The following is a 21,579-nucleotide window of genomic DNA, read 5'->3' as shown; positions in this document are numbered from 1 at the left end:
TCCTGGTTTAGACAAATGACAAATTAATCACAAACTACACAAAGTTAACTTAACAGTCAAATTACCATAAATTAACATAATTAGGTACTACATGCTAGTCCTTTATATCTCTCTGGATATAAAAAGCACCCTTTGTAAGGGCCATAGTCTTTGTCGGACAATCACTGCAAAAATTAAGACAAAGGAACATTCTGCTGGTGTGTCAGTGCACTTTGGCTTAAACTGAAGTGAAGGTGCATAGGTCTACAATTTCAAGAGCTCTACATAAAAAGGCCTCAACAGAAGGGTATCAAGAAAGAAGCCATGGTCGCATAAAAGCACATATGGGACTGCTACAAAGCATAAGAAACACCCAGTTAAGATGTGGGAGAAGGCATGTGTGGCATAAAACTAAGGGCTGAGATATACCTGATGCTACACAACACATACGCTTGTGGACACTGCTGCTACGCAAGCAGTGTGCTAACTATACTTGTGCGTGAACTCTGTGTAAATCTGGAGGATTCCACCAGGTGGCAATGCAAGATGCTGTTGTGAAGGTGCAAAAAAAAAAAAAAAAAAAAAAAGATGGCAACAGACCTTTTAATACGTTATCTTGCAACAGCTGAATCCCCACTTCTTTTCTATGCCATTTTCTGCTTAGCACAGACATATCTCCACATTCACTTTCAAAGAGCAATTTAATGCCAACTGTTCTGAGAGACATGCTTGTCACTAGAGAGATGTTGATAGTAAATAACAATGCTGACGTTGTGTACCAAAACTTGAACACAAACACCACCCGAATCTTTGCTGGTACTGCAACTCATGTACACGTCATGTTAATTTCCGATGACGTGCTCACAGGATGCAACAAAAGGGCACTGGGAATGTGTGGCAGTCATGACGCTTGTGCAAAAGCATTCTGAGTGCCAAGTATGACCCAGTCCTAACACTACCGATGCTTCAAGAAACACCACACCTACAATGAAATATGGTGGTGTCAACATCATGTTATGGGGATGCTATTCATGTGCTGGGGCAGAGAATCTTGTCAGAGTTGAAGGGATAATAGAGAGACACAAATACTGCACAATACTAAAGAAGAACTGGTTCCAGTCTGGTATGAACCTACAGCTCAGGAGAAGATTAATCTTTCAACATCATAATGACCCTAAGCATTAGGCCAAAGCAACACTGGAATGGCTCAAAAACAGAAAGGTGAATGTTTTGGAATAACCAAGTCAAAGCCCTGATCTTCTGGCACTATGTGAAAACTGATGTCCAGAGGCACCATCCCACCAGCGTAGAGGATCTCTATAAATTCTGCCAAGAAGAATGAGGAAGAATCACTCTTGGACAATGTGCAAAACTGGAAAATACTTAACCCAAAAGAATTAAGGCTGTTATTGCAGCAAAAGGGTTCTCTACAAAGTATTCATTTATAGGGCTTGAATACTTACACAATCACTAACTTTTGAGTTTTTGTTCAGTTAAACTAGCGGGCTTTGCCTGCCCACCCCCTCCCCACATACCACCCCCCCAGCCTGCGGTACGTGCCAGCCACTTTGTGTCTCTGCCGCTCGCGTTGTGAAGAGAGGGGTTGAACTTGGATTCGCTCCTCTTAAACGGTGATACAATGGGAAACAAATATATATATTTTTTACCTCCTCTTTGCTGCTGCTTGCGCGGCGCACTTCTGTCATATCACCTATTTCCATATATTCGATCTCTTTTCGTTTTTACCTTTTCATCAATATTGTATTGAATTTTGATTCCGTGTTTGGAATTACATCGTGACAATGCAATGTATTACTGCCCGTGAGTGAGTATCGTTTCTTTCTCTCTGATAATAGCATTCACACAAATGAGAAATGATTGAACCGTGTACGTGCCTGAAATTTTCTCTTGCGGGATTTCGCTTTCACCAAATAACAAACCCTTTAATTCTCGCGGATATGCCTGTTCAATGGGAAGAAACACCATTTTTTTTTTCCCTGATGGCAACACAAATTAGATGATCTACAAGTCTCCAACTTACAGTTTATATCCAAACAACATATTCGATCTCTTTTCACTGTTCCATTATTCCATTGAGAAATAATTTCCTTTGTTTGCGCTAATGCAATCTTTACCATTTTTTTTTTTGAGACTTTCGAACCTGCTCTGCATGTGTACCGCGGCAGTGTTTTTGAATTCTTAACGACATTCTACTTTGTCATCTACTCTTTGTACTGTTTCCTGCCCCAGGCGTGGTTAAATTTCTTGGCACAATGACTCATCTCACAGGATGTGAAAGTGTCTCTCTGAGAAAATCACGTCTCGTCACCTTCCAACCTTCTAAGATTATTTTTTTTTTTATAATAGAGAGATATTTACACAAAACGGTTTATTTTGATTTTGGAAATTACTGCTACAGCATAAGAGTTCACATTAAAAATACTGAATGGATATATTTGTGTACAAATCTTTTGTCATGCAGAAAATGATGATGCCTTTCAAGGGGATTGAATAGTTCTACATACTGAAACATACTAAATTGTCTCCAAAATATTGTAATAGTGGTTTTTCATATAAAAAGTCAATTTATATAGAAATAAACATTATAAAATGTTCATCAGATAATATTAATGGGATGAATTGCCAACAGCAAGATAAATTAGTAGGGCATAAAATTTTGACTTCCAAAATAAGAGAGGCATGGTCATAAATAAAAATGGTTATTATGTTTCAGCCTAGGTTGTAACCTTTAATAAAATGTAAACATATCACGGAGAATTTAGATGATGTACTTATACAGTTGCTGACAACCTGCCTAAAGTGGAGTTTAATGTAAAATTAAAGCCTGCCATTACAAGTTTATGAGAACCTATACTGAGAATTAAAAAGAGAATATTGTCAATGAATTCATCTGGATACATATACAGTACATTAGCCAGAACTAATTTTGTTTCTTTCATTCTCCCCACCATCATAATTTGGCAGGCTTAAATTGAAATATTATTTTGTGCTGTATTTTGTAAATATACTCCAAATTAATTTTGCAAAGAAAAAAGAAAAACCTGCTTTAAACATGAAAATGATGCCTAAAAACAAATTCAAATTATACTCCACACTTAAAAGGTTAATAATTTAAAATGGTTACCTCTGTCATGAGAATGAGCCCTCTGTTAAAAACTACTAGCAATCGATCCTCATCCGTTTCTAACAGGATTCGAAAAGCACTGCAACATGAAATTTAATTTTTCTGAACAAACAGTAGAATAAAAAACACTGAATTGAAAAGCACTTCTATTTTCAATTTTCCTCTTTTATGATGAAATAAACACTAATTGCTAGAAGAAACCTAAAGGAATTTCATTGAAATTGCAGTTTTTTTTGTTTAAAACAAACCATATGGGAACAGAATTCTTTACGATGTTGTCTGACAGTAAACCTCATAGTATTTCAAACTAATTTGTCTGTTAGTTCTGTGCACTCAGAAAATGACGCTTATATTTTTTCCACTTCTGTGAAGTATTACTTGGCAGCAACACCATGCATTATATGTCTATTACTGTTCTACTGGTATTTTTAGTGTTCTATTGTTACAAATTAAAAATGATTATATATCATATTTATCAGCTATACACTCACTAGTTAATCTTAACCATGTGTGGTCTGTTAATATTACTAAAAGAACACCAGCCAGTATAACATTGCACTTACTGTAAATGGCACTGATGTTGTATTGCAGCCATTTAATGTTTAATTTACTCCAAAGTATCTGTATAATGTTAGTCTTTCACTGTGACATCCTTTTACTTATTCAATATCCTTGTGCTCTGGGGCTTGAAAATGTTTTGTAAAGATGAAAATAAGTGGATCAAAACTTATGTAAAATAAACTGCTCAAAACAATTAAAGGAGTATAGTATCAAGTCAATGAAACTTCTGGGACATTGATCTGGTCAGTTAAGTAGCAGAGGGGGTTGTTAATCAGTTTTGTATTAATGAAATTAACAACATGTGCACTAGAGGGGCAACAATGAGATGATCCCCAAAACAAGAATGGTTTAACAGGTGGAGGGCACTGACATTTTCTTTTCTGTTTTTTCATTCGTCTTGCATTTGGTTATGGTCAGTGTCACTACTGGTAGCATGAGGAGATACCTGGACTCTACAGAGGCTGCACAGGTAGTCCAATGTCTGGTGGCACATCAATATGTGGTACTGCCAGAAGGTTTGCTGTGTCTCCCAGCACAGTCTCAAGGGCATGGAGGAGATTCCAGGTGACAGGCAGTTACTGTAGGAGAGCTGGGCAGGGCCGTAGAAGGTCCTTAACCCATCAGCAAGACTGGTATCTGCTCTTTTGGGCATGGAGGAACAGTATGAGCACTGCCAGAGCCCTATAAAATGATCTCCAGCAGGCCACTGGTGTGAATGTCTCTGAATAAAATAATCAGAAACAGACTTCATGAGGGTGGCCTGAGGGCCCGACGTCCTCTAGTGCACCCTGTGCTCACTGCCTGGCACTATGGAGCTCGATTGACATTTGCCATAGAATACAGAATTGGCAGGTCCACCACTGGCATCCTGTGCTTTTCACAGATGAGAGCAGGTTCACCCTGAGCACATGTGACAGACGTGAAGGGTCTGGAGAAGCTGTGTAGAACGTTATGCTGCCTGTAACATCGTTCAGCATGACCGGTTTGGTGGTGGGTCAGTGATGGTCTGGGGATGCATTTCCACGGAGGGACGCACAGACCTCTACAGGCTAGATCACGGCACCTTGACTGCCATTAGGTATTGGGATGAAATCCTTGGACCCACTGTCAGACCCTATGCTGGTGCAGTGGATCCTGGGTTCCTCCTGGTGCATGACAATGTCCGGCCTCATGTGGTGAAAGTATGCAGGCAGTTCCTGGAGGATGAAGGAATTGATACCATTGACTGGCCCCACACGCTTGCCTGACCTAAATCCAATAGAACACCTCTGTGACATTATGTTTCGGTCCATTCGACGCCACCAGGTTGCACCTCAGACTATTTAGGAGCTCAGTGATGCTCTGGTCCAGATCTGGGAGGAGACACCATGCGTCATCTCATTAGGAACATGCCCCGACGTTGTCAGGCATGCATACAAGCACGTGAGGGCCATACAAACTACTGAGTACGATTTTGAGTTGCTGTGATGAAATTATGGCAAAATGAACTAGACTGCTGAATCATTTTTTCACTTTGATTTTCAGGGTGTCTTTGAATTCAGCCTTCTGTAGGTTGATAATTTTCATTTCCATCAAACGATGTGTTAGGAAAGAAAGGATGCCACATTAATCAGTCCATATCAGTACAGATATCTGGCATGATTTTTTTTCCCATTGAGATCTGATGTGTTTTCAAAGTGTTTATTTAATTTTTGGAGCAGTTTACATTGCATGTACCAGTGTTTATATTACATATCTGTGATGAAATGCTGGCAGAAATTTGACGTTTGTCTGACATTCTTTGTTTAAACCATCCAAAGTAAAGTCTCCTCCTAGAAACAACTCATAAACAGAAGGAATTTCAATTTTAGGTCATGTCCACACTACAAAGTCTAGTTTTGAAGGTCCTTAAAGTCCGACTGTCTACCATACTACTTAACACTAGAATTCCTGAAGCCTACGAAAAAACTCGTAATCCCGGCCCACCTTAAATCCCTTCACACCTCTACCATCAGCGTCTTTTGTTTTGTAAATGTATTGATCAGCGCAAACAGAGAGCAGCCTGCTGTCCTATCCCCTGCCTTGATGGAGCTCAGCTGGTGGGCAAAAAGGTCTGCCAGGTCAAGCCAAGGCTTCTTATCTGAATGTGGGGTGCCTGGAGTTGTATAGTGTAAATAATATATCATTATTTGGAATACATACATCCTATATACATGGAACACACATGAAATATATGTATTCCAAATAACAATATACTGTATTATTTACCCTATACAACTCCAGGCACCTCACGCCCAGTTAAACAGACTTGAACTGGGAGAACTTCAGCTGTGCCAGTGGGGGGATGGGATAGCAGACTGCCTGCTGCTTGTGCTGATCAACACATTTGCAAAACAAAGACGCTGATGAAGAGTTGTGAAAGAATTTTAGGTGGCCCGGCATTACGATTTTTTTTGTAGGCTTCAGGGATTTTAGTGTTAACCAAAAGTGGTGAAGGAAAGGCGAGTACAAGATTCTCGTAAGAGGGGTGAGGCACATGATGAACAGCATTCATCTTGTAGTTTGATGAGATGTTGGTCATATTCAGCCCTTCGTTGTTCATTCTGGCACCCACATAACCAGCCTCTTCTCTAAATTTACTTTGGATATACAGCGTCGCATCCACACCACTCTATGGTAAAGTGTGTCATGGGACTGTGCCTCTGTTTCTAGTGTTACAAGGGGGGCTCTGCCCCCTGCTCGCCTACCCCCGGCGTTGGGTATCCTGAAATACATTAGTTGAGCTCGTTCGTCTTGGAGCCGTGCCCGCTTTGCTTGCGGCATTTCAGACGAGCGTTGTATGCGCCTGCGTTCATTGATTTTATCCAGGCGGGCTCGTGTTTGTATATCTGTTAGTCGAGCTCGTCGTTTTGAACCCGTGCCTGCTTTGCTTCCGCAGTTTCAGACGCACATTGTAGGCGCCTGTGTTCATTGATCTTATCCAGGTGGGCTCGTGTTTGTATCGTTGAGCTGTATTGTGTCTGAATTCGGTGTAAAGTGTTCAGCGGTTTGTACAATCCCAAGCAGCACATTATTCCTAACTTCACTCCGCAGTAGTGCCACTCACAATATGGCGGTGATGCCTGCGCCTTCCGTAGTAGTGCCACTCACAATATGGCGGTGATGCCTGCGCCTTCCGCACTATCATTGTGGACCTGTGGGGCCGCCGTAGCCTCTTCTGTTTGAATCTGGGCTGCAGCGCAGAATCCTCTTTTTTGTGTGGCTGTGTTGGTAGTCGTTAGCTATGGGCGCGGTTGCTTCATTTCTCATTCACGTCAGTTGAGCTCTTTCGTTTTTGGGCCGTGACTCCTTCGTGCACGGTGGATACGACTTCGCTTGCGGTTTATGAGACGTGCGCTGTATGCGCCTGCGCAGTACGTCTCATGGTCCCATCGCCGTGTACCTGCGTCCATGCCATCCGGTTTACCATTCTCGGTTAGTAATATGGATTTTTGCCACATGACCACATTTCAAGTGAAAACTAGGCTTAAGAAGAAGCTGAGGATGCAACTTGCTACACACGTCTTCTTTGAACTTCACCACACTTTTGTCCTTCTGGAGGCACTCTTAATTTGCTAAAAGCGGCAACCCCATATCTCTATGTGATTCCTTCTTGTTACTCAGAAAAAAAAAAAGGATGTACTACCTAAGAATAGCCCATTCACTACAGCATTCTCATCAACAAATATATATATAAAAAAAAAAACTCAACTAATTTTCTTTTATCTATGACATCACAAAATTTAAATCAATTAAATGTGTTTTTAACATTTTCTGGTATTTAGTTTTTTTTATTGGGATGGGGATTACCCCTAAGTATCCATCTATCAAAATGCTCTTTCTTAGCAGATACCTACTGCCCTAGATGTATTATCCTGTCAGATTTCATGTTTTTAATTAAACAGGAAATTGTGTTTTTGTTGATGAGTAAGTCATTATTTGCATTGATAACAAATTATTAATTTATAGATTATCACATATTATAGACTTAACTATATTAAGCCTAAATTTACATAATACAAGTATAGCTAATACAAATATATATGTTTCTTTACAACAGATACGGTATCAACAAATCAAACAAACATACACTTTTACCTGATCAGAGTAGTCCAGCAAGAACGGCCATCTAGGCAGCGAAGATAACAGCTAATAGTTGTTTTTTTAAACTGTTTGATATCTTCCAGTTCCTCCTCTCTCATGTCTGGTCTCTGTGCTACAAACAACTGCATCAGATTGAAAAGTTCCTCTACTGCCTGAAAAATGGCAAGACAATTCAATATAATTTAATCTAATTCAAAGATGGCACAAATTACAAGATATGCACATTGGATGGAATTTTACATAATTTCTATAAACCATATTATGACAAAACAGTGTATTTATACGAAACTTCAAAATTGGAGCAACAGGCAATTGATACTAGAAAACCAAGTTCCGGGCCTTTATATAAATTAAGAGAATTAAAAAAGAAATGCTGAGTAGTCTGTAATTAAAATAAATGTAAATAAGTAGTAGAAAAGGATTCTTATTGTCTTGGGAAACAGCATACGAGAAACAACATACAAGATCTAAATTTATAACAATTCTAAGAAATACTTTTGTTATATATTGTGAAAAGACAGTTAAATGTGAGTTCTGTTCTAACATATATAGTAGAGAAGAATTTAATGAAATGGAAATACTGTCTTCTCCACAATTTCTGAATACCTACCCCAGGATATTGACTTGCATGTGGTGTTAGATTTTTGAAAGCCCATTGAATGTTTTGGTGGGAGGCAAGTTGTCTGGTAAAATTGGGAGACTGTTCGCAGCACATACGCAAGATGCCATAGTAGGCTGGCAGCATTCCACGGTTAAAAAGCACCACATCCTGGTCATCATGATCAGCCAGGATATAATTAAAAGCAATGTTTTTAGTAACAACTGGGTTTTGCACAATTAACCGTACATTCTCTGGACAATCCACACACACATTATACCAGAAGGACAGCAATGCCTGTTTGTTGTGATTAGTGGCAATTGCTGGTTCAGAAAGTTTAGGCTGGAAAAGATTCCATAAGTCCATGAAGCAGCTTGAAAACATTAGTTTCTCTGTTTTAGAGATCAAACAGTATGTCATAAAACTGAAGTATTGCATAAGTTTGGTGGTACCATGAACAGCAGCATCAACATACAACTTTGCTCTTGATAACAGACCAAGTAGAACATTGTAAACTTGATGAAGAACCACAGTAGTGTCAGGACTCAGAGGAAGGTCACGAGTAGGGATGTGCAATGAACGTGTGGACCTGAACATCTGACGGAAGGAGTTGCTAGGAATCAGAGATACCAGAAGATAAGCAGCAGCTGAAACAGTAAGAACAATATTGTATTAGAAAACACCATTAACATAATTATTGTGGCATCTTTTTCTCTATATGGCCCAAATCCAACTTACAACAATGTATTTGCTTTCTATACAAAACTATGTATAACAGCTAGGGATGTCACAATACTGGAATTTTTGTATTTAATACTAATACCAGTGAAAAGTTATGGTATTCAATACCTTTCGATACCACAGCAAAAACTGAAATCCCATTAAATGGCTTTTTGTTAAAGTATCTCCATTTTTGAAGTGAATACTAACAGTAACAACCGCTTTAAAATACTGGTATATCCATCAAGTACTTAACCAACTATCACTTAAATAAATTAGTATTGGAATTCATAAATATCAAAGTACAATGCAATGCTTAGATTTTAATGTACTGTATGGTAGAGGTTGGGATCCTTACAAAGTATAAAACAAATGGGGTTTATTACATTGGGGATTTCAGTGTAGGATTTATAAAGAATGATATGTCATTAACTACCTGATTTACATTAGCATGTGCACATTCTTAATTTATTCTCTGACATTTCTGCCCAGTACCAGAAAACTACTGCTTAAAATCCATACTAAATATAAAAATTTAAGCTTATAAATTCCAAGGTAATTCCAGATATTTCCATTTAAACCAACTCCTTAAAGCTGTTCTCGTAAAAACATGTATTTAAAGTCTGGTTTGTTAGTTAACCAAAAGGTTAGGTTTGCAATATTTGTTATTGTAAGATTTACATTCGAAAAATTAGCTGGTTAAAAATATTTAACTGATTAGTCAAATTAATTCAGATTTCAAATGTCAGAAACTCATAGTCTTTAACTTTCCAAATATGTCCCTCCCTTGTTTTAATTTTTTCTAACGTATGTCTGATTTTTAAAGCTTCCTGTATGAAATCAAACTTGTCAATTTTATATTGCTCCTTTAGTTCAGAACTCCTGTTATATTGGTTTTATTTGCTGGTTTCAAGGTTTCCTGCTTGAGTGATCAGACTATTATTTATTATGCCTGTGTACAAATCTAGAATTTGAAAATTACTTGGACTGTTGTTACCTGTACTCAATAAATGCGTAATTGTGAGACAGCATTACATTCTTCAACATACCATTCAAATATATGACGTGTGCTTTCACTTACAGGTTATACTAATTGACAATAGTTTGCCTTAAAAAGCAACATGTGTAAATAACAAAGTGTTTCATACTGTACATCTCAAGAGTGAACCATTTTGCTGCTTTGCTGGAGAATGTCTTATTAGTGAGCACTGCTCCGAGATATAAATACTGATTACATAGTTTTGAAATGGCCTAAGAGAGGTTTGACATCATCTGTTTTTCATGAATACCACAAATACCTGTCTTACGTTTATAGCCAATTGAGAAAAAAGATCACCTGAGGAAACACATCCAGCCATTTTCAAACCCACTTGACCCAATTATACACTTATACAGAGCTGGAGCCTATACTGGCACCACTAAGAACAAGGAGGAATCCAACACTAGATGGGGTACAAGTCCATCACAAGATACACTTACACACACAGCTGGACTCATTTACATCAGGCTAACTTAATGTCCTCAATTAATATATTATTATATATATTATTAATATATATATTAATATATATATATTTTTAATATTAAAGGAACATCAGAGTTTCCCGAGAAAGAGAGAAAAAACTGCAGACATGGGGAGAATATGCAGTCTCTACATAGCAGTAACCAGCCTGGGATCAAAACCTGATTTTTCCGAGCAAATAAAAAATACAAATGATACTGAAGGCACATTCTTCTATGTAGATGTGTTCATTAAGAAACATAGATCTGGGACACGTTTGATAAAAGCTTCAATGATGAAAACTATGCATAACATGGCACTTCCTGCCCCGGAAGTCAGAGCGAGAGAGACAGCAGTAGCTAGAAGCAAATATGGACGAAAGTATAAATTCCTTAATTTTGATTTTCATGCATAAATATGGGATGCATGATGATGCAACATCATCAGCTAAAAATCCACATCATTAGGTAAACATTCATATGGTGGTATATTAGTCAATATTAAATACATTGCTTTGATTTGTAAAATTATTTCACTTATATATAAAAGATAGATAGATAGATAGATAGATAGATAGATAGATAGATAGATAGATAGATAGATAGATACTTTATTAATCCCAATGGGAAAAAAAAAAAGGTACTTAGCTTGTTTTAAGAAAATTATTTTAACTGAAAGCAAGACACTATGAAGAGAAAGGCAAATAAGTAAGCATGAAATTATCTGAAATTCTAATAGGCTAGGGTTTCTTAGATAACTTTAGAACTTAGACCTAAGTTTCTAAGTTTCCTAATAGCCAAATATGCCTGCCACTCCCTAGGAGAGTCTAATCTATTTATTCTATTTACTTAGCTGTGACTATTTTCATAGTGCAGTAATTTATGTGGACATTGCACTGCATATGCTACATTGTAACACACAAGTGCACAACCTTTAAGTACTCATCACAATACCTTGGTTCAAAACAGAAAAAGATATGAAGAATCGGATATATCATAATTCTGAAAGAGAAAAGAGCTAGTCCTATATCAACAAGTTCTCTATTCAGACAGCTTGTGAAAGACTGCTTCAAATAAACATAGCTCTTGAGACAAAAAATGACAAATCCACCTGAAAAAGAACATTTTGAATGCAGTGTTTGTAAATTATGACACAGCTGTCATTAAAACTGCTTTGAAATAAAACTTGAATTAGCTTTTGGTAAGCATTTTGAGTCCTATAAACTACTCTTTTTCATGTTTTACTATTGTTGATTTGACAAGTGCAAATTGCTTACAGTTCACTACTACTAGTGTAAAGCTGTGTAGAGCTTTCATGCAGTTTTGTGGAAGCAATGTTACGGTGGATGAAGGAAACAAGCACATGTTGTTCCACTGACAGTATCGCAAAGAATTAAAACAATGTGGAATAGAAATTGTATTTACTCAAGGAAATCACAATTCACTCAAGTGAGAACAAACAAAATCACCATACTCTCTAGTTTGTCTTGGATCCTACAGTACCTGGAGAGATATTATAGCTTTGTTTGATGCAGCATTTCCCCCCATCAATACAGAAACACCAACTGATGAAACTGCTCACTGAAGTGCTGCTTCTCTCCAATACAGTTTTAGGTATATGTAAAATTAACATCAAGGCCAACTGAATCTGTTATGGTGCAGAAATGTGACTGTAAACAGACTCCTGACAAAGCTCGATCACTTTCTTTCAAATATCATAAATGCAGAAAAACTAAAATTTTATGTGCTGTTTTTGTCACAGAAGTTAGATTTACTAACGTGGTTTTAAATAAAATTATACTGCTGTTTGATTTAAATTTTACTTTTTGCCTGTTTTGCTATTAATAAAACACAAATTTAGATACTACTATACCATGGCATGGCATCCTTCAATCCTGACCAATAAACTGTGTCAAAAAACGCATTCACCTTTTACATTAATGAATTGTTAAATTCATGATGACTATTTTTCTTTAACAATTCTATATCCACTGTGATGTAGGTGGAAGGAATAAAGGCAAGAAGAAGATCACAAAACATAAGGATGGAAGTATAGTGAATTATACCACCACTAAGCATGACCCTGGCCACAAAAAGTATAATTTCAGAGTAACCACATAATGCTTGTTTAACTTGTTATTGCTGTTGTAGACAGCAATTGTACAATTGGGTTACAAACATTACAATCTAAACTCTAAGAACCTATCAAACTTAGTAATACCATTTAACCTGAAAATCAGACACAACTCTAAATGAAATAAAACAAAATTTACTGTCTGGAAATCAGAATTCAACGGGGCCATTTCTTCTGCAACCATTAAATATTTCACCATAAACAGAAAATTACTTACAGGTTCGCACTCTAGGATAATTGTGAGCCAGTAAAAATCTTTCAACCCAGTTTTCCATGTTTTGCAGTACCCAGCTATGAGCTAGCTTGTTACGGGGAGTTTGAACAGCTAACCAATCCAAACACTGGGAAGGATTGTACTCAATAACCTGTTGTAAGAGATGAGTAGAATTAAAAAAGCAAACATTTGCCATAAAAAATGAGTATTTTTGAGAAAAAAGAAAACAAAAAAACAGACCAATGTCTAAAAAAAAAAAAAAAAAAGAAAAAAAAAAAAAAAAAAAAAAAAAAAAGAAAAGGATTTACCTCCCAGATCCTCTGAAGAATGTAAGTTGCAAATGAAGGCATTCCAGGGGGTCCTCCAGCAAACTCCATCAACATGGTGAGTAGCTTAAAAAATGGATTTGCAGCCTAAGAAATAATTAATAAATATATAAATAAATAGGAGTTTTTACTGATATTCAAAAAAGAAAATGTTTTAATACAATTTACTCAGGTGTCATAATTAGCTACAGTACCAGATGTTAGATAAGGTGTGACAGCTTTTTGCAAATTCTGTCATGCTGTGCCAACAGCTTAAAAGATGCATGCTCCTCTATATTCTTTCAATGTTTTTGCGCCCTTTTCACTAGCAGATAGCACCTGGGAGCCCAGGAACATCAACAAACTTACGTCATTAGGTCATTCTGGAAGCATGTGCACAAAGCTATCACATGCTTTTCAAATGCAGAGTCAGACAGAGTCATACATGCCAAGTTTGACCAGTGTGAATGACTTGGGCATGGACAGCCGTAACCAAGTTATACTAAACGAATACCGAGAGAGTTGTTACTTTGACCTCTTTCTGTGCTTTGTGTGTATGTGTGTTCTGTTGCACTGGTTTTAATGCCTAATACATACGTGTTTTCCCTCTTGGAAATGAATTTCCAAATTGTGTGTAAATATATTTAATTTATATAATTGTTTTTTTCCATAATCGTTAAATGAAATATATAAATTCCATTACACATTAAAATCCCCTATGTGTTGCGGGTTTGCTGATATACAGGACTGTATTTGGTTTTTGGTCCTCGGGCTTCCATCCTCCTTATTTCTTTCTTCTTCCACATAACAAAATGCAACACTGAAACTGTTGCCATGAAAATAAAGCGAGCTGCAACCTTTGAACACAGTCTTCAAAATTTTTAAAGAAAATATAAATTGTACATTTATAATTAACAGTCTAAATTACTTAACTGAATATAAAAATTTGTGTACAAAGTATCATACTGTGAATGATAGTAGTATATGAATAGTAGTATCATTTCAACTATAATTCTTAGTTTTCCAAATGTTTAAGAATCTTAGTATTTCTGATATAAATGCCTTTTGTTAAATACATTTGTGAATGAAAATAAAATTATCAGGTGAATGCTTCACTTAAATATATAGCTCGCTGATTGATTTGACCTTGTTACAAAATTTTCAGTGATCATGAAGAGTACAAAACTGACTGCTAATAAAACAATACAAGAAGCTTAGTTAGGCTAATTATGAGTGTGTTCCCAATTTCTAGCAGTTTGGTGGAATTTCTTCATTTCTGCAAAAATGGTAAAGTGACAACACAGTTGAGTAGATACTACACTTCTCAGGTACCAGTAGGAGTGCACAAGGGCCAGTGGGATATCAGTGTGTGATCTGAAAGAAACTGAACCATTAACTGACTAACCCCCACTAGCGTTCTAAGAAGCTGGGCTAAAATTGTGATCACTACTATGACTTGTTGTGGTGATACAAAGAATTGTCTTTGCAAGTTTGTACAACTCTCCTCCAACCTTCCTGACAACTAAAGCAAATTAAAACTGGGTGGGACTCCACTCCATCAAGAGGCACAAGCACTTAAATAATATGTCATAATGTTGACAAGTACCATTATACAGCAGATTAAAAAGGCATCCTATAGAACACCTTTGGTTTATTATTACTAATATTATTATTATTAAATTAATTAAAAAGTCTGCTCTGTGAAACACTCACCAGACTTTTCAGATTTAGCCCAGTGTGTCTACCTTTTGTTTCCAAATATGAAGGCTTCTTTTCTAAGCCTGGCTATGTTAAAGGTTAAGACGTCAAATCAGATACAGATGTGTGCTATATCAGCCTTTATATGTACTCAATTAATTAGTCAAGTGTAAAGTATGTAATTATATTTTACTTGTCAAGATATGGAAGAAGACGATCTGCTGTGGTAACCCCTAACGGGAGCAGCCGAAAGAAGAAGAAGAGGAAGAAAATGATGTGTGAGCATTGGGGACAGCTTAAAGGCTTTGGTGATGGTAATTTCTTTAGACTTACATCTGTGAAGACGTTTCTTATTCATTTTAACTTGTTTATAACCCGCGTTTTGCTTGAATTATGCAAGGTTTTCCTATGGGTGTGTCAACTCCATGATTTTCTGTGATTTCTCTTACACTGTATACTTGTTACAACCCTTTCAGCCTGCACTCAATATACACAAATAAAAACTGAATTGAATTGGTAGCACAATCAAGAAACATATTTTTATTTCTGTATCACACAAAAGATTTTCAACATAATAAATATATTAGGAGTTATATGTTGAAAAACTAAAAAAACGTTTTGGTGTTACTACCATTTCTTTTAATAGGACTGAACTCATTTGACTCACCAATACACCTAGTCCGTGTTCTTATTCTATTTATAAAAAAGGCTTTCAACTTGTAAAATCCCTGAAGCCTAAGAAAAAAGTCGTAAAGCTAGACCACTTTAAATTCCTTTGCCCCTCTTCATCAGCATCTTTGTTTCACAAATGTGTCAATCAGCACAAACAGGAGGCAAGCCTGCTATTCCATTCCCCACTGATGCTGCTGAAAGTAGGACAGAAAAATCTCCAAGCTAAAGTCTGTTTATCTGTGTGTGAGGTGTCTGGAATTGTATAGGGTAAATATATTGTTATTTTGAATACATAAATTTCATATGTGTTCCACGTATAAGAAGATCTGGGTAAATGTAGAATGGCAGGAAATTAGAGGCAAGAAATGTTGAACACAACGAATACAGAAATGTTTTTCATGTTAGAGTAATGATAAAATGTTGATGTGAAGTGTATAATATGCAAAGACTTAAGTCCAAATATCAAATAAATACAAAGGAAATAACAAAACAAGCACATGTCACAAACAAAATGATTTATAACATTCATTAACTTTCCATCACCATTAATGCCAATAGAGTCAGTGTGTGTATGTGCTGGGGTACAAGTCTTTCCCAGAAACACCTGTAGACAGATGTGGTTAGCTCTGCTACCTAATTTTTTCAGGATTCTTGGATTTTTTCCAACATGGCTCATGTATCAGATAATCCGCACATCAAGGGTAGGAAATCCATCAATTTTCTAAGCCCGCTTATTTTAAACAGGGTCGAGAAAAAGCTGGAGCCTATCATCAGAATAAGGCAGGAAAACCTTCAGTGGGCATCAGTCCATGGAGGAGAAGGAAATCCTTTTTTGTAAACACAGAATCAAGGTTTGCAAACCTTGTATACTGAATATTTACTGAGGAAGAACTGCCTGTTAATCTTATTTGTGATTGTTTGCTGCGGGATCACTGAGTGTCAGCCTTGCCCCCCCAGACAGATGCACTATGTTACAACAAGTTACGGGTATTTTGTTCTTTATCGTGTTTACTGTATCTCTTAAATTACAATGGAAAGCAAAGAACATTTGTGTCTTCTGTTTACTTATTTGATCTATTTTGTGGGAACGAGGAAAATGAACACTTTAAAAAGTAAACTAAACCGTAGAAATCCATGATAGGTCTCACGTAAATCACAACTAAAATGAACTATGGGTTAGTCTAGTATGTCAAAGCTATGCTTAAATATGCCATTTTTTTCACCAAAAAAGGCATAATGAAGGCATGAAAACCAACCACTAACCGACACGGTTCCCTTGACCAACAGAGACATACTGCATCTGATCAGAGGATAACAAGGTGTCAAAAGCCTCCCAGTGGCTGTACTCCCCGAGAAGGCATGGCTGGTACACATAATGCTGAAATTTTTTTTATAGTTGACCCCTAACAGCTTCAGGAGCCTAACTCTAACTCCACACCTCACTATTGTTCTTTATTGAGGGAGTTTCAAGATTCTCCCAGTGTTGCTGCGGTTTCCACTTGTACATCGCTGTTTTTTGGCTTAACGACACACGGCCTAATGACATGCGGGTTAAGTAAACTGGTTTTGCAGAATTGGCCCTGGTGTGTGTGTTATGTCACAATACAAACAGATCTAATTCACTACCACCCTCACTTGGATCCTGTTCTTCATTTAACCACAACCTCTAATTAAAAAAAAAATAATATAGAACTACTTTAAGGAAAAATAAATAGAAACAAGGTTAATGATTTTAAATAAAGCAGTGCACCTAACATCTCAAAAATGTAATGACATGCAAGCTGCAGATTTGACTGTACAACTTTGGCAGTGTTTACCTTGTGTAATGTCGTGTTTTCATGTCCCATAAAACAAATCAAAGTTACCATGATATAAAAAACAGGCACATGGGTTACAAAGTGCCAGATCTCTATGGTGGCAAGCAACCAATGAGTTAAAGAGTTAAATGAATCTTAGCTCTAATATCATTTAGCTTACATGAAGCATTTAAACATGAGCTAAATCATATGATTCAGTAAGAGTACAGTATAATAACGAAATGTAAACTAAAAGAGTGTAATTTGAAACATAATAAGACTACTTGAAAATTATGAGCTTCTAAATTTATGTGCTGAAGGACACGTTCCAAATAGCCGAGTGTACAACAGAAGACAAGCTCTGCTGACTGCATACAGTGCTGTGCTTCAGTTTCATTACAGTAGACTTATCACGTCATTTTGATTTAACTGTATGATGCTGCGCTTCAATACAGGGTTCACTTGGTACTACACCAACACCACCCTTTTCTGAAGGTCTCAGTAAGGTTGTTTTGGTCCACTGCAGAGTGCAACTGGCATGTTCATAAGACTTGCAGAGAAATCGCACAAAAGTAAAAAAAAAAAAAAAAAAAAAAGACTCAAGTTGCCCAAAATGATTTACAATTGATACTTTTTATAACTGATGATGTTAACATAATGAATCATTCCTTTTTAACATACTGTATTTTTTATTACTACATCTTTCCTTTTGTCTCTTGCTGACAAAAGGATCAATTGGGTAAAAACTAAAATGCAATTTAGTATTAATTATTGTTGTTTTCAATAGACAATATAGGTTTTTGTAATGTTTAATTGTTTTCAAACAGACTTATGAGATTAATTTAAATGATAGTGCAACTATGATAGCAGCAACAATAGATACGCTAAATTATCCTGCCACTGACAAAAAAAGTGGTAAATAATGACATAAATTAAATGGTTTTTATTTGCAATGTATAGTTCTAGTTAGACGCAGTGAGGCACAGTGGTTAAGGCTTTCAACGTCAAACCCTGAGGTTATGGGTTCAAATCTTGCCACTGACAGTGTGTGACCCTGAGAAAGTCACTTCATCCACCTGTGCTCCAATTGGAAAAAGAAAAGAAACATAACCAATTGTATCTCAAATGTTGCAAATCACTTTGGATAAAGGAGTCAGACAAATAAGTAAATGTATACAATTCTTTTACCATTTTGTAATGAATATGGAAGATTACTTTAAACAAGAATTCAGCAACATCAGATATGCTAAAACAGGCCTTGTAATCTTTCCTTGAAATTTTTTTTTGCATTGTTGAGCTTTCAATCCAGAAAACTAATGCTTACCTTAATTTTTAGCTTGGCACAGAGCAGGCCAAGAGAAGATGTTTAGTTGCCTTGGTTACCAAGTGTGACTTGTCCAAATCCACTTTGGTAGAACCGAAACCTGCTTAGATAAGCCTGGTGTCTCAATTTAAGAGAGACTTGCTCGCTAAGCATACTTCATGGAATACTTCCCAGATAACGTAACTACAAGTGTGAATGGAAAAGAAATAGCATTTCAAGCCAATAAAGACAGACTGCAGCTGGGGCACCCTGGGAGATAGGAGCTCATGCAGCATGCTCTCACATAACCAGCACTGTCCAAGTTTTTGGAAATACACTGTATTATTGAAGTTCTGATTCCATATGCTTTGCATTTATATTTTGATAAATTATAAAAAATGTTTTCACATTTCAAATGTAAATTGTTTATTGAAAGCATGAAATCTCAAACTGAAAAATTCCACATGTTAAGTAAAAAAACAGTACTATCTTAGAACTAGACAGCACTCGGACCAGAACAGCTGTGTTACCTTGTGTAAAGGCTTTTTTAAGTCTTCTAGCACAAGCATCAAGTACAACAAATTAATTGCAATCATTCTCTCACAAGAGCGAACCTTTTGTAATGACTCTGATACTGCTGGCTTATGAGCTTTTGGTCTTATATCAATGATTTTAATGATATTCTGCATTACCTCAGAAACCTACAGTAATATTATTATTGTTACTTACACTATCTGGTTCCTCCTTCTGCAACTGTTCTATATGGAAGGCACAAAAAACACTTAACATAACTATCCTTCCATTGAACTTTCAGTTATGTTTGAAATGCTTCTATATGCATTTCCTAATCTGACACTTACAATTAAAAATCTATTTAAAAAATTCACCTTCTGTCCTCATCATTGCTTGACACATTGTATCCCGATTAATAACTGGAGTATAAAGAAAGGCCCCATTTTTAATAGGCTGACCATTAAAATTAGGTATGTTGTATTGCAAATATAACACCACCACATGCTTTCAGCATGGATAAAACTCCAAGGGACACAAGCCCCTCCCAAACTCCACCCCCTGATGATCTTCGATTTAATATACAACAAACTATGCACAAGAACTCGGTGGGATGGTGGATGGGTGTTGTCTACTCTCCCCTCACCCTACAACCTGCTCCTCAATTTAATACACATATAAAATTATATGTAGACCTACATTGTACCAGTTGTTTAGTAAGTTTTGATTAGAAAATGTGGTCAGCCTACTGAGATAATTACAGGGTAAATTCCAGGTGGACAACAAATATTTTGGTATTGTGGTAATATTTTCCAACAAAGCCCATTTAATGAAAGGTAGGCAAATAATTTATTATTTAAGAGTGTTTTTGACCCTTGTTATTTTCTAGAGCATTAAGGTTGAATATTCACCTTTTAAAAATAAAAAGTAAAGCTGTATGCATAATTCATCTGTAGGATTATATGCGGAGCAGCAAAATTGATAAAACTCTGTAAAGGAAGAATCAGATAACACCTAAGTTACATGAACAAAGCCAGGATCAGGAATAAGCACTTAAATTTATATGAAAAACAAAGGGTGATTTTGCATGTTTTAAAATCGCAAACAGTCTACAAAAATGAATATAGTGTAGCTTAAAAATTATTTAATATTTACCTCAGGGGTCAGTTTTGCAATCGATGTAAAGAGCATGGAGACAATCTAAGAAAGAAAATGCATTTAAATAATCATACTTAATATTTACAAGGCTATGCAAAAATATTAAAATATGCAAAACTACAAAGCAAAATTGTTTTATACTGTTAAAATTGTAGTAGTTATTTGCCTGAAGATAAATCAGTTTCATATCTGAATCAGAAGATCACCACTCACCAGGTTTTTAACTAAAATTTACTGATAAGATCTTCATTGCAGAATAAGGATTGACGCATAATATGCTTTTGTAAATTTTACAATATAGTGTCTTTTAAAAAATATTGTTTAGTGAGCTTGCAATTCACTTCCTTCAACTGATGGCAACAATTTTCTTGACTCTTATGTCTTTCACAATTTTAACCCCATCTCTAACATTATGCAAAATCCTAGAAAAAGCAGTTTTCGCAACAGTTTAACTGATTATCTCAATAAAAACTCTACGCTGTATAAGTTTCATTCAAGTTCTATGCCAAGTAACAGTACAGAAACTGTTTTGGTTATAGTAGTTAATGACTTGTGACTTGCAAGGTAATGCTGATACCAGCAACATATCTGTTGATGTTCTTATGAATCTGAGCAGAGCAATTCATACCATAGACCAAGATAAACTCATTTCTCACCTTAGCCAATGGATGGGTTTCTCCGACAGTGTCTCAAACTAATTTCAGTCTCACATGACTACAGGTTAAGTATGCCTAATTTGAAGTTCCAAAATCTGAAACTTTGAAAGCCAACATGATGTCACTAATGGAAAATTCTGCAAATGCCAAAAAATATGAATATGTGTACTCAAAAAAATAAGGTATATAAATCCTCTTGTGCATACATTTCTATGCAATTTACTTGATAAACAATCCAGTTTCCAGCAAAGCATCAAGCACTGCGAAAAAACAACATACAATTGGGAGGCTTGGAGAATTGGGCGCTGTTAAGCAATGAAACATAGTGTGACAAGAGTTCATGGCGATTACCCGGCTGGGATGCCAGCTGGATTGAAGGACTGGGGAGACAGTATCTACAGGACACTATGTTTCTCGGGACGCAAGACAGTTGGAGTTTGGTACAGCCCTTTTAGGTGCTGTGGGTGCCACCAAGGGGAGCTGCAGAGCCCTACAGTCGACTTCCACC

General features: G+C 36.5%; 1 protein-coding gene across 1 annotated transcript in view; it reads right to left on the bottom strand.

Moving 5' to 3' along the window:
* The window catches only part of usp34 (ubiquitin specific peptidase 34), a 723,586-nt gene that overhangs the window by 75,078 nt on the left and 626,929 nt on the right, over window positions 1–21,579 (bottom strand). Inside the window, 6 exon segments of the mRNA XM_051919324.1 lie at window positions 3,125–3,203; window positions 7,802–7,959; window positions 8,418–9,052; window positions 12,977–13,124; window positions 13,282–13,386; window positions 20,413–20,457. Coding sequence (XP_051775284.1) covers window positions 3,125–3,203; window positions 7,802–7,959; window positions 8,418–9,052; window positions 12,977–13,124; window positions 13,282–13,386; window positions 20,413–20,457 — 1,170 coding nt within the window.

Source organism: Erpetoichthys calabaricus, chromosome 15, assembly GCF_900747795.2.
Source record: "Erpetoichthys calabaricus chromosome 15, fErpCal1.3, whole genome shotgun sequence".
Classification (NCBI taxonomy): domain Eukaryota; kingdom Metazoa; phylum Chordata; class Cladistia; order Polypteriformes; family Polypteridae; genus Erpetoichthys; species Erpetoichthys calabaricus.
The sequence above is the reverse complement of the archived record's forward strand: the minus strand, read 5'-3'. Positions and strand labels throughout refer to the sequence as shown.